The sequence below is a fragment of the Crassostrea angulata genome, chromosome 10 (genome assembly GCF_025612915.1).
Source record: "Crassostrea angulata isolate pt1a10 chromosome 10, ASM2561291v2, whole genome shotgun sequence".
In the NCBI taxonomy this organism is placed as follows: domain Eukaryota; kingdom Metazoa; phylum Mollusca; class Bivalvia; order Ostreida; family Ostreidae; genus Magallana; species Magallana angulata.
This window is the reverse complement of record NC_069120.1, coordinates 29776220-29790958: the sequence shown is the minus strand read 5'-3', so window position 1 is coordinate 29790958 and position 14739 is coordinate 29776220. Positions and strand designations below refer to the sequence as shown.

The window sequence follows — 14739 nt, the reverse complement described above, 5'->3', positions numbered from 1 at the left end:
CCTCTCCAAAAGGGACATACTAATATTAATGAAGGATGAAAACAGGATAGAATATTTAATATTTTTATTAAAAGAATTATAAAACCGCCAATGAGAATCAAAACGAGTTTCATTCCTTACCTTATATATATATGATGGATATAATTTTTGTCGAACAATAACCCCCGGGGTCGGGTAAATGGTTTCAAATTATTGAAGTGTTTCATTTAAGAAACTAATAAGAACCTATCCTTACATATCAGGTTACTTTAAAAGAACAAAACGAGGACGAATTGCGAGACAGTTGTAGAAGGTTTCTACTCAATCGCAACTTCTCAGGCCTTTCCGGCAAGCTCGGAAAACGTGTTTTTCCGAGCTTGCCGGAAAGGCCCGAGAAGTTGCGATTGGGTTTCTACTTTGTTTCAATGTTACCCTAAATATGAAATTCCAAATGCTCACAAATTAGAACTTGAATTCACAAAAACAACGTTATTGTTTACCTTCTCAATTCCTATATGCAGCAAGGAAATATAATTAATTAAGTCGGATTGTTGTATTGGCATTCAAAGTAAAAAAAAAAATCTGTCATTGGAATAATTTGGTCTTAATGATAAAACAGTATGTTACCAGTCAACTAGACTAATGCCGCACTCTAATCAGAATTGCTTCCAACCAACTTGAATATTTGCATGTCTTTCGAATAAAATTCTCATAAAAGACACTCAGAATTATGCAATACGCAAAATGTTCCCTGGACGTTTGCATCGATATGATAATTCTTTGTTCTTTGAATGCAGTTAAACCATGCTGAAAAGACCGAGACGAGCTGCGATTGTTAACAACATAAAATCTTTGAATTGATATAAACATTTCTAAAGACAGAGATTCTTCAATTGAAATAAAATTCCGGTAATCTGAAGCAGGCATGGGCGTTTTTATGATACCAGTATTATTTTATTCTTGCCGCTATTTTGTCATAACGTTTGTCATTTTCTTTATAACTTCCGATAAATCACAATGAATTCCTTCTAAAGGATGCATTTATCGTAGATGCACTTTACAATACGTATATACATCGCACATCGCACAGAGAGAGAGAGAGAGAGAGAGAGAGAGAGAGAGAGAGAGAGAGAGAGAGAGAGAGAGAGAGAGAGAGAGAGTTTTGAGGGAGTTATGTAGGAGTTATGTAGGAAATGGTACCGGATGTAGATAAATTATCGTCAGTCAGACAGACAGACAGAGGTTAATTGTATTTTTAAAAAATATATTCCATATGTACAAGCATATTCCTATAGAACAGAAAAATCTTCACACCTCACTTCGATATCTTTAATAGAACTGCACAGTAATGACAAGCCCTGTGAGAATGCCAAACGTTTACAGTAATTAAAGAAAAAAAATACATGACCGACACTCCCCATTCTCAATCTGACCGACTTTTAGAGACATTTTATTTAAAGTTGATTTGAAAACAATTTTTTACCCGTTATTTGATGTTCAACAAATACTTATTCATTATCAATGGAAATAAATAGATTTAATCGTTACAACTCTAGCTGGTCTGGTATTTATTCTTTTCATTTGGAATCCTTAAAGTATATCTATAGACATTCGGGGTTTTTTAAATCTCAATATTCGTGTAAGCAATTATATATATTGCTAATGTGTTCGAGTTCCTTTGAAAAGGTTAACGTTTGTTCTAAATGATAAAGGAATGTTTGGGTAAAATTTCTCTGCACTGGTTTTTCTAGTTGTGATTTGGTTTAGTTAACGTTTTACCAGTTCAGCTTCACAACTGATAGCTGCAAGACTGTAGTTCTACAGGGGGTTGACGTACCGCAGAGTTGCAATTCCACCCGTACAAAAAAAAAACCGTGTCTCTATTGCGCACAAAGAGTTGCGCACGGTTTTGGACTTATCAAACTAATTAAGGAATATATTCTGTGAAAAGTCTGATACCAAATAGGTTGTAGAAAAGGGGTGTGAGGATATCCTTTTAGTCACTTTTAGGTAGATAAAGTTTAATTAAAACGAAAAACTGAACGGAGTGTTAAATTGGCCTGCTTCCCCCTCTTTTAAAGACTTCGTTTACATTATCCCGTTATGGAGTATCAGCTTTCGGTAAATTTGAAATTTTGTACGTAGTCAGTGCCGCTCCTGAAACGTGATGAGTGCTTAGTGCTAATTATTAACACGGAAGGTCCTGCAATATTCTTTAAAAAAAAACTATATTTCACAATACAACAAGGTATGTCGAAATATGACGAAATACTTTCAATTAAGATTTTGTATCATAAAAATGTTATTTTAACAAGAACGATGGACACCCTTTTTTATCGAGGGCGGAGTCTGGCATTTAAAAAAAAATTATATAGTTATGAAATGAAGGTTTGCGTCTTAGGTTTTATATATTCATTCCTTAGTCGTTACCAGGGAGTCTGGAAACTTAAACCACTTTTGAGCTCTATAATTCCCGGGATCGCAAATGTCTTCGACGCCTATTTTAAATTCATCTTTTCATTCATATATTTAATGATTTTTATGACTGGGCGAGGTCCTTAGAAGATGGGACAAACCATTTAAGTAGTATAAAGATTAAAAAGTCCTATTTTATTAATTTTCAGCCAAACTCTGTTGTAGAGTTTCTTTGTCTCATTGGTTATCAAAAGATCGATATGTGTGAAACGAATATCTACCGAATCTCCAACAAATTCTGATTTTAAACAGAGACATAAATTACATTATATTCTTGCATACATAGTATACGAACAGAAAAGAGAAGACACGGCTTTTATTTTTTTTTAATCTATTTTTTTTTTCAAAATGTTGAACTGAAATGTTTTCAGTTCTGCATTAATTTCGAACCACTTTAATATCACCATGAACTTTATATGGATAGTCTATGTTACACAACACATTGATGTACAATGTAGATATGTTATCTCCTATGTTGACAATTCTGAAGTCAACATTTTTGTTTAATTTTAAGTTTTGCTTCCGTAACTTGTGCATTCATGTTTATTTATGTTTAATTTTTTTTTTATATGCCTGAGGATTTCCAAAAAAGATTCTTCCATCGTATGAAATTTCATGATATTTTGTCAAATAGATATTAATAGCGTATGTAACTATGGTTAACTTGAGGGAAAATGCAAATAAATATGAAATAAATAAGAAATCTTTGTTTCCTCTGAGCACAATGTGAATTGAAAAAGTTCTCTACCAAAAACATTTGCTTCTGGGTTAAAAAAATCGTACGTGGGATCCTATGTTATTTCTCGTCTTGGCTGACAAGAATGAAGATGTAATATGGGAAATCATATTACCTCTAATCAAGGCCTACCCAAGGTTCTTTCTTTGAAATCCCGGCATTATGTCAGCCATAATTGGAACTCCTCGGACCACCACCCCCAACCATACGTATACTGATGAAAGTATTATTGGTCATTACGGAGATACGAATGTCTTAGGTCGCTTAATTATGATGGCCAATTTGGATTTTTGCGGAAAAAACTACGATAGCAAAACTCTTCATTTTTTAACCGTATGTAATTAACACCAACTCTAGTTTATCTGCGATGTTTCAAGAAAATCGACTCTTTGGTTCTTTTTAGGGGCCATCTCAAAATACGGGTACATTTACTGTAGGAATACATAAGAAATTGTCATTTTCCGCAATTCAAAGCAGATTTTAAAAAAAATACTACAAAATCTTTTTTTCTCAAATTGTGTAATATGTGATTAGTGTTATCATTTCTACATTAAATGTTTGAAAAAAATACTTAATTCTACCCGTCTAGTTTTAAGTGTGGACCATCTAAAAGTATTAAAATGCACCAAATTTGCTGCATAAATGGAGTATTACAAATGTAGATTGGTATAATGGATTCATTTAAAAATTAAGAAAAATACTTCGAGGATTGCTACATTCTGTGTATAGATTTTCAACGGCTTACGCCTACGAAGAAATAGTTTAGTTTTAAAATATAAATTTTCTTAAAATATTTAAATATTTTTAATTGTGTTTTGTTTTTTGTGTACAGTTTTATTAATGGTATCGAAAATAATTCATAAAAAGTGTAATTACACTGCATTCTAACATTGAAAACTAAATTCGGCCTGCTTAAATATCACAAACACAAATAACAACAAAGAAAATGGTAAATGAGTTTATTTAATGAATGTTCCTCTTAGTTATATATTATTGTAAAAATATGAATATATCGAACAAGCAAAAATCATAAGTGAATCGAAGACAATTTGATGAGCACACAACGAAATACTGTATTTCAATAAAAAATAATAATAATGTTCATACAGGTATTCATGCAAATCAATTAGATGGATTTCTTCTCTGAAAATCATAAAATATTGTTTTAAGATATTACGATCTTTTGTATCTCTAATCTAATGCTAGTAAAGCACCACATTGTCGGATTTCAGATATGAGAAAACGCCAACACATTTCAAAGAAAGATAACTCGAAGTTGTTATTACTTTAAGTAGTAACTCGCAGTAGTATGTTTTTTTGTTGAACGTTATTAAAGGCAAAAGTAATATCTCTACAGAATATTACAAACGTCTTTCGATGCTGCTTCGTGGTTTTTCATAACCTTGTGCTTTCCGGATGCTCACTATAACCGGGGTTTTCATGAAAACCACCCGCCGTCTGCTCATACGGTGGCGGTTTATCCGGATCGACGACTTTTTCTACTTCTAGGTATTGAGTCTCTTCCGGTGACTTATACTTATAAAAATAAGCCACGACGACAAAAACTAGCGTGTTCACGGCCATCAGGGCGGCTAGCATGAAAAATAAGTTTTCTGTCTTTCCGTCGTTTATTTCCTCTGGAAACCAGGCATCTGAAAAATATGTCCGATTTGAAACATATGTCATCTATAAATGTTACGCAAGCTATATAGAAAATAATTCAGACTTCTGGTTGAGGTCAATAATACAAAACACAAAATATTACCGGACTGTGAGAAAGAAAAACTATATAAAACAAAAGAAGGAAAAAAAGAGAAGCTAGTGTACTAACCTGGAGGGTCAGCTCCTGTGGCCTCTTTGACTATCTCAAGGATTGCCTCAGACACATAGTTTCCAATTCCTGACGTCATGAGAAATAGACCCATCACCAATCCTTGCATAAAAGATGGCGCCTGGGAGTAGGCAAATTCCAGGCCTGTTGAGAACAAGTTTTAATAAAAAAAAAAAGCTTAATCTCTTTCAAGCAACTTCTTAACAACAAGTTATCAAAAGAAAATTAATTCTTTATTAAATAAATGTTGCCTTCTTCTACACAGTGCCATGGCGTATCGAACTTTTTTTGTGTATGTGCCTTTTAATCAATCATTCATAAGATAATGTTTTCAAAAAGTTAATAGTGCCATCGGTCGTAGCAATGACTAACTTAATAAATATGCATGTATATAATTTACAGCTGCTTATTCTATAAAATATAACTCCATATACTGTTTCCTTAGTGATATGCACATAATAATTAAATAGCATGTTAGTTGTACCAAAAATACTTCTAATTTTAATTACAGCCCTGTCTGGTTATATGTTATCTGATGAAATGAACACATAAATAGTTATAAATAATTCTTGCAATATTTAATTGTGAACGCTAGACAACATCTAAAAGTCATTCAACGCTATAACAAAAGTTCAAGTATTAACTGGTGTTGTTTTTTGTTTTTTTTTTTTTTTTTTTTGGGGGGGGGGATAGCAACAAGAAAGTATCAACAAAACCTGAAAACCGATATCACCTCTATTCAAAATACACTTTGTAACAATCCGTCCCTTTTTAAAACATTCTCGTAAAGATGATAAAGTGAGTTTTAAAAAAAAATGAAAATATCAAAGTTTGGCTGAGATATGGGCAGGGAAAAATTGCCCCAACCCTCCCCTAATGCTACGTGTCGTTCGGTTCTGATAGTTAAAAATGTCATCCCTGTTAAGATCCCATACATACTCCATGAACACAAAAAATTAATTTTATATTAATTGAAAAAAAGTAAAACTAAGCAGAGAAAGGGTATTTATAAAGGTTTATTTTTGGTTTTTCTTTTTCTCAAAACTTTTAACTTTCGAAAAATTCTTCCAATCCTATGCTCTCTGGTGACAGTACATACTTAGTAGACATAAATAACTAGATCTTTGGACAGTCTTACACATTTCGAAATTTCTCCATAGAGCTATAGATCTGCAGCTTGCTTGAGGCCATAAAACTTTAAACGTTTGGTCTAAGTCTCAATTTTGCAAAAGGAATATATAGTAGAAAAAAGGTAGGTGTTACTGCCCGCAGGCCTGCATGCGCGGGTCCTTGGAAGTTGAAAGGGGGCCTCCACTTTCTGGAAAATTCAAACTTATCAATTTATCTCACATAGTAAAGTTACCCCCAAAAAATTCTTAGGACCTGCCCTTCTGGCAAATTGAATCCTACTCACCTGAAACACTCGCAAACACCTCACTGGCTCCTACAAGGGCAAACTGTGGAACTTGTGCAAATATCGAAATACTCGAGGCGTTGAATGTATCTCCTGAAAGTTTTTGTTCAATGACTCCATTTTCTTCGATGTCCTTTTTACGGTAAATTTCCAAAATTCCCGCCACTAAAACCGACAGAGCTGATAAGACAAACCCCAAGCCTACAATACAATAATCAAAATACTGAAGAACTGAGAGGAGTTGATTTTGTCGATGTTTATTTATTTTAAAATTAATGATATGTTATTTTGCATGACAAGTACATGTATTTTCTAATTTGAATTACGCACATTTTTATAATATGAATTTTTGGACTTTTTCGACAAGAATGTCGAGAAACCCCCATATGAATAATGTTAAATCATGTTCAAAGATAAAATTAATTCAATCAAACTATGTATCGGTGATAGAAATATTTCTCGAAAATTGTATGGATCCAAGCAATATTGAACTCTAGTCTCGTTCAACCAAACGCTCGGCTGACACCGTAAATCTTCGACAAGGATTTACATAGACAGACTCTGGCGTAGGAATACATACGACTACAAAAAAAATTGTTCGTACCATTTAAAATCTGACTATTTTCAAGGTATTTATAAATAAGTTTTCTTGAAAAACAATGCTTTAGCATACATTACATAGAATTCATCAATTATTTTCAAGAACTAAGTCTTGTCAGCAGCAGCGATTTGTGCTGAGGTCCAAACACTGTTTCACTTTCGGTTTGTCTGAGTAACTGCATAGGAGAGTTGATTAAAATCAACTCCCAAAAATCTTTTAAAACTCATTGTGATTAGTTTGAAACATCTCCTAACAGAAGTGCATGCTGAAGGAAAAAAGTCAATCAAAATATCAAAAGATATTCAATAAAATATTGTTCTTTTTCTACATTTGATTGCATGTGAATCAATATTTACTGGAACTTTCCTCCCTGTTTAGTGTTTCTGTTTGTTTGTTTGGGATTTTGGGGGATTTTTTAATGTAAATGATGCTAACCGATTCTCTGCAAGTGAGTGGGGCTCCTGTTATATTTAGCCAAGAATGGATAAACGACTTTGTCCATGATGGGGATAAGGATTAAGATGATGATCGTGTTGAACACATTCAATACAGCTATAGGCATTATCACGCTTCCGAGTTTGGCGTCCATGCGTTCGCCTTGTAAGAAAAATGTCGACTGCATCTGAAATGGAAAATAAATAACAATAAACAACACGTTCTCCCTGTTCACAGTACATTGCTTAGAAATTTTTTTCTTCAAACCATAAATATCTACAAAATCGTTAAAAAGACTATATACACACAGATATATTCACAAATACATATAATTTTATAATATACACACATTTATAATTCAAATAAAAAACATGAATCTTTTGAACTTTGCATTAAACAATGGCATGGGAACTATCGGCAATTGATGATTGTAGCCTCAACAGTCAATGAGGAAAAATTTCACCTCACCATTTAATGTTAAATCTATTAATCAAAGTGACAACTTTTGTTTTACCTGAGAATATATTGCCCAGTAAAGAATAATCAACAGGAACACTGGAATAACCCGCAGAACAGCGATGACACCGGTAACGAAATCGTCTGGATACTTTCCTCCATTGCTTTTTCGCGCATTGTCAAACTTCCTACATCCAGCATCACAACAAACGCCAAGTGAATCGACAATTATGCTACCTAAAAAAGAAAATAAAAATAAACCTAGTTTTATTTGAAAAACGATTAAGAGAATTTATCATTTCTAATGAAAGAGCCCGTGTAAATGTCCTCTCTTGACTAAAGGAATAAGGAATCTTTTTTTTTTAAAGTATGAGGTGATTATTTCGGTCGGGGCGTAGTCAAATCCAATAAAGCCGAAGGGCTTTATGATAGATTGACCACGCTCCGACCAAAATTATCATCCCATAATATTTAAAAAAATGATTCCTTATTACTTTTATTTTTTCCCATTTAAAAACTTTAAAATAACATTTTATAAAACCGCTATTTTTTCCTGTAGCACATGCTATGTATTACTACGCGGTGTAGCCAATACCGTTTTCGGTTATGCTATAAGACACGCCCATTCTGTGTCACTTATTTTTTACAAAGTAATTGGGCTGTAGACTTCAAAATTGATTCGTGATGTTACCACAGTCAAAGAAATTTGAAAATGTAAATATCAGTAGGTAAAAGACAAATTAAAAATTGCCATTCCTGGCATTCTACAACATATGGAGAGAGCTATGATGACTCCGGACCGTGGGCTTGATACGAAGACTCACCTCCAGGAGGAGTCTGTTTGTACTTGGATTTGACGGCAACGAATATGACGAGGGCCACTATCATGGAAATAAAGGGTATGAGGTAACCCAGGCTGAAGCTGACGTTCTGCTGTATGTACGCCACACCCAGGAAAGCAATGAACGAGCCGGCGTTAATGAACCAGTAAAACCTGTATAAATCAAATGAAAAAAAATGAAGTACTGGTGACTTCACTTTTGCTTTTTGTTAATAAAGGAGAGTACACGGAAATCCACTTTATTCTACATGCATATGATATAATATATGGCCTGATAAAATGGTATGTCCTATACTGAATGTTGTTTGCACAAATGTATTTTATTCTATCAATATCGAAGGGCAAAATAGCATTGCTATCGTCTTTTTCAATATACATAGAAAAAAGTCCCTATGCATAGTGGACGGTGAGTTGGGTTCTTAAAGGGGGGGGGGGTAGACGCACAGGGACCGTACCAATTAAAGAAAGATTGTACAGCTTCCGGTCCAAGATCTTCAACTTGTTGCGCGCCAAATGGTCCGACGTTTGCTTTGATACCCCCGGTTCCTATGGCAACGAAAACGAGCCCCATAAAGTAGTAAACTCTGCGCATACTCTGAAAACATGGGGTATATTATTGGTTACTTGTATGACAGTTCTATACCATAAATGAATTATTAAAGAAGTAAGGAATCATTCTTTAAATATTTTTATCATTAAGATCGGGGCATAATCAAATCCATTAAGGCCCAAAAGGCTTAATGATAAATTTGATTACACTCCGACCGTAATGATCACCTCATAATATTTAAAAAATGATTCCATTTCCATTTCCTTATTAGGCTACCTATGTATAAGTAACAATTTTCGTCATTTGTACGAATAAATATTATTTATTGACAGTTTAACGTTATTTTCATTTCGTAAAATTATGCACGCACAACAGTACGTAATCTTTATCATTATTGAACTGTATTAAACTTTACATTTCAAATTGATTCGTAGTGTTACAATGGAAAATCTAAATATTGTAAATTACTATGGACAGGTCGAAGGGTACACCATCATCATCCGTGCCAAAGAAATCCGTGTAATCGAACGCTGAAGTCGGCAACAAAAACAAGCCTAAAGTTTGCAAAGAACAAAAAGTTAGAAACTTGTTCATGAATAGATCATTTATACTGAGTTAGAATATCAATAGAGCCGTTTTAACAAGAGCTTGGACTTCAGGCGTACATTCTGATGAAAACAGGTCCTACTCATGGTTATTTTTCATAGAAATGAATACACTGAACGCAACACGCAGGGCTAAACATTAGAAAAAAACTTTCCAACTTCGACAGGCTATTTATATAGATGAAATTCTCTTAGCGAGTTAGAAAAGATTTACTCAATATATGACAGCTTGTCCTGATGAGTGAACTATATAGATAGTATCATCACGCCGAAAGTCCAAGTTCTTAAATCTTAAAATGGCTCTTAGTGAGAACGTACATGTACACACACAACGTTGCGCTTGCGTCCACTTCTGTATAATTGAATTGCAACCACTGTTGTAAATTGTAGCACTATCTCAGTGAATTTAAGATTTTGCCATTTAAACTTACCTAGCACATATATAAGTCCCGATCCTAGAATTGTGTTGTATTTTCCCGCCAAAGTGTCTGCTATATAACCTCCAATGACGGGGATAATAAACACAGTTCCTACGAAATGAAAGGAAAATAAAGTAATGGCAGCTGTATTTTATTCATATGTGGTTTCTGTTGGTCAACCCCTTGCAAAACTTACTTGTAAATCGTTACAATTTCAATGATAATTGATAAGATTATCATTGATAATAATTCCTAAATATGAACTGAAATGAGAGCAAAACACCCTGATGGGTATGGTTCATCTTCATATGCACATTCATATGTCGACTACTTTCAGACAATTCGGTCAGATTTTACGAGGGCCCAAAATTGCATATCATTAATCAACAATATGTCTTGCAAAATTCCACAGTCTCTAAAATAACAAAAGTTTTCTATAGTAACATCTTAACTCCTCTTAACCTCTCTGGTACAGTAAATAACAAATTGCGTTGCTTTGCATAGAGCAAAGTCTGAGAATCCCAGCCATATAAAACACATGACTATTGCATAACTAGAAGACGGCATATGAATTTTTTTAAAGAAAAAAAATATATTTTGAAAGAATCTTACGATCGATATAGATAGCTGACCCTTGACCTGTGGTAACTAACCGGTGAAGTAGAGACTCACTGAGGTAGCAGTAGTGGACTCCAAGTCTAGTACCGTGGTACCATACAACAACAGGTTAGCGGTCACGCTATAAAAGGTCAACCTCTCACACAGTTCCGTGAAGAGGATGCAAGCCACGAGCACCACTTGTTTACCCCTCCAGATCGAGGGACGGGCGATCGGTTCCCCCACCTCCCAACCTCGTACGGAGATTAGAGCCGTTTTTTCGTCATCCCCAGCTTCCATCTTACCCGTGTTCGCCGGTATTTTGATGTTGGTTATAGGAATCACATGATGTGCAGATAAACGTGAGTTAAAGTATTTAGGGTAGATAACGTTGATACAAACTTTGTTTAAATTTGACCATGATCGCGAAAAAACACCACTTCAACATTTGTTGATTTTAGTAGATATACATGTTAACTAAGGTCATTGTTCTTTACTTGACGTTTTATTTAAAATCTTAAGATTTCAAATACAAATCAAATGGGTCGAATATATCTGACTTAACATAGATTTATTTTTAACCTTAGAAAAGGGTCAAGATATTTACTCACGCAATACGAAATTTCTGCTTTATTTAAAAGTGAAGATTTCAACATTTTGTGGCTAAAATCGGCTGGATATGCAAGTGATAAGTTTGAATGGTAGCAACAACTCTGTAAATTCCTCTGAAGCATAGCACTGTAAGAGGTCAACACACGACAAAACAGACTGGGCGAGGTCCGATAGCACCTGTTCATACAGGCATATTGCAGGACTGAAGGCACTAGAAAACCGACTCACAATACATGGTGGCAATTGAACGTACCAGACTTGTAATATAGTTTTGCTTCTACTTCAATCAGTAATTTAATAAAAACCGCGTTTACCTTATATGCCCCTACCCCACCCAATCCCTAAAACAAAAATCCCATGCCCTTCACCAAAAAGTCATAATAATAAATTGTGTAACCTTTCTCTATGTATTATACATTCTACTCAGTATTTACTACTTATAAGAAGATGTCAAATGAAAATAAAGACACTTGCCGGAGAAGACCAACGAAACGGTTGCTGCTGTAGTACTCTCCAGTTTCAATGTGTTGGTGCAGAAAAGCACCACATTGGCGGTGACACTGTAGTAGGTCAGCCGTTCACAGAGCTCACACATCAGAATGCAACCCACCACCACCAGCTGCTGGCGGCTCATCGGCCGACTCGCTGGTTTCTTTTCCGCCTCCATGTTGGCCCCCTCTCTTCCCGTCCTCTTCAATAGAGGCTCTGATTCGTCTGGGTCAAAACTTGCCATATCAAGGGGTATAAGCCTGCCGATAACGGTATTTCACCTGATAAGAAAACATGATTTATTTATTTTTGTTGAAATTTTGCGCTCGGTAGTGTAGGTATGTACATGTAGGTAAGATCTTTATCTTGTCCTCAGAGAACGTTAAGGTGATGCTTTTTGTGTGTTGAGGAAGATATTGCAATATAATAATATCAATACTTATAAAGAACGCATGACATATAATTAGGTAGAATCTTTAATGAAAACCCCCACCATTTTAAATATAAATTTAAATATTAATCATCTACACGTTGAGAGGAAATAATTTTCAACATTTCGTTTTTATTGCAGTTAACAAACAGAAGACATCAGACAGGATACAATTTGTTGTTCATTCCTCCAGAATAGGTTTCAGGCCCTGCCTCATAGAGTGTATTTAATTTTCCTGTTCGTGTTTAAGAAATCTCTCTCTCTCTCTCTCTCTCTCTCACACACACACACACACACACACACACACACACACACACACACACACATATTGACTTGACTTGATATGTAGATATTTATCTATTGTATGAATAAATCACTAAACGCTCAAATTTTTAAAAATGATATTTCGTTAATTGCGATTAAAAGGAAATAGCTTTTAAAAAAAAAACTTCGAGGGTTAAAGCTTGAATATCAACTCCTTATTCTCTTCCAGACTATTATACCTCGTTTAAAATTGCCATCGACACATACTTTTGTAAACGTACTTTAACTTTAAAAAAATTCGATATTTGCTTTGATTATAGGAAATCAAACATACTATCATGGGTCGGATTTGAACTCCCTGGAGAATATAGAGTGAGGCTTTGTCAATGACCTCTCAGGGTACTCGACAGAAAGTGATAAATTAATTCTGGGTCAAGAAATCGGGCATGAATGTCTTGCAGACATCCCTCTGATCTCCTGTCTACACGACAGTATACAAATTGCAATTGTTTATTATCCGGCTTTTCTGTACAATTTTTGTTTCAAACGGATGGTTTGTGATTCAGAAAACTTTGAAATCATCATTCTTTTTTTTTTTTGTGGATTTCGTAGACATCGTTTGGCTCGTATTTACCGCCCCCAAGAACTTGGTACTAACATCTTGTGATGTACGTGTATACACAGACGCTGAGTAGCAACTATAATGTAACTTATTCAATCACCGGTAAATGACTTTCTAACCCTCCCTCCTCACCCCTTCATCACAAAAGTGTACAGATTTGAAGTTTTTTGTATTTCAATACTTCTTGACCAAGAGGGTGTTTCAAACCTCACAATCTGAAAGATGTAACTGAAACACAGAGGAAGGAAGAAACTCTTTCATTAAAAAATAAAATATATTGTAACCATATATCTGATAATAATTGATTGTGAAATTATTCGAAATATTTGTCGTGCAACATTAAAGTTCCTAGGGCTTTGTAACATTTTTTCATCTTTATCCATATCTTTAAATATAAAAATGAACACAAGTCGCGTCAATTGTAAAGAAAATATTTAGATTAATATCTAATAACATGTAAATTGTGGATTAATTTACAATGAATTTTAAATCATTCAGTGTCAAACTGAAATATGGAAAGGTAATAATTAAAGTACTTTTATAAGTTTTCGTGACATTTTAGAGTGGTATTCACCTGTATTGAATACATTCATTTCAATCTCTAACGGGTTTCCGTAAATTTTTAAATGTAAGCAATAAGACACCCCAGTCTGTGCTGTGTATACATTGTACAAACATACCCTGTCCCATAATGATTGATAGCAAGAATATGCCTTTTGATTGTTACTAAGATTTCAGCAATAGAAGTATTTCCATGTACGACATAATTCGGAAATAAAAAAAAAACCAAACACTTGCAAAATTACCTGAATATCTCTAATTATTTCCTTATATCCATGTAGACGAATTAATTGATTCTTTCTGGTATGTGTAAAAGCCTTTGTTTATATCTTTTAACATTTTTCATCATGTGTAGATATTCAGCTTCCTCAAACGGTCACATGTTGAAGGTTTATCGATGAATAGTACATGAGATAAAGACGAATTTCTGTATGGTTCAGACCCATGCCAATTTTCTTTCATAATATCAGATCATGTGAGTCACATGATTTTCATAAATATTTCCAAAAATATCCGCGGTAAAAATTTATAGCAAAGCTTCTCTTATTACATGTGTTTATATATAACCGTTATGACGTATATTTTCAGATATCAGTCCTAATTATTAACCCTAAACGTCATGTTGCCATCGTCTTTGATTGTTTTGTATATAGACGTCCTAATGGTTTGTCTTTTAAACTTTCTCTACAACATGACGAGGCAAAGTTCTATATATTACACGCTGGCCTACATATAAAGTATGGCGACCTTTCGTCCAAACTGTAAATTATTTTTACGCATCATGGGCCACTAAGCTGAATGATTACTTTAACGTATACTTGT

At 34.2% G+C, this 14739-nt stretch overlaps 1 protein-coding gene across 2 annotated transcripts; it reads right to left on the bottom strand.

Annotated features, from left to right (window-relative positions):
- Window positions 1-4135: 4135 nt before the first annotated feature.
- Window positions 4136-14387, bottom strand: LOC128167670 (solute carrier family 15 member 4-like). 2 transcript variants are annotated; one of them, XM_052833515.1, is made up of 11 exons: window positions 14163-14387; window positions 12026-12321; window positions 10355-10453; window positions 9787-9872; window positions 9224-9363; window positions 8752-8921; window positions 7986-8164; window positions 7472-7658; window positions 6436-6636; window positions 5022-5165; window positions 4136-4842 (listed from the first exon to the last, which is right to left on the bottom strand). In XM_052833515.1, exons 2-11 carry the CDS (start codon window positions 12282-12284, stop codon window positions 4586-4588), a joined length of 1722 nt encoding a protein of 573 aa, XP_052689475.1. In that variant the 5' UTR covers window positions 12285-12321; window positions 14163-14387; the 3' UTR covers window positions 4136-4585. The 2 variants fall into 2 exon arrangements, with proteins under 2 accessions (XP_052689475.1, XP_052689476.1); XM_052833516.1 differs by lacking the exons at window positions 12026-12321; window positions 14163-14387 and adding an exon at window positions 10996-11254.
- Between the last annotated feature and the right edge of the window lie 352 nt (window positions 14388-14739).

Bases quoted from the DNA above. Each gene is read 5' to 3' on its own strand.
- LOC128167670 (XM_052833515.1), bottom strand. From the start codon at position 12,284: ATGGCAAGTTTTGACCCAGACGAATCAGAGCCTCTATTGAAGAGGACG. The intron at 9,364-9,786 runs GTAATTTACAAT...CCATGTTTTCAG, and splicing joins TACCCTTCGACCTGTCCATA to AGTATGCGCAGAGTTTACTA. The intron at 6,637-7,471 runs GTTAGCATCATT...ATTGTATTGTAG, and splicing joins CACTCACTTGCAGAGAATCG to GCTTGGGGTTTGTCTTATCA.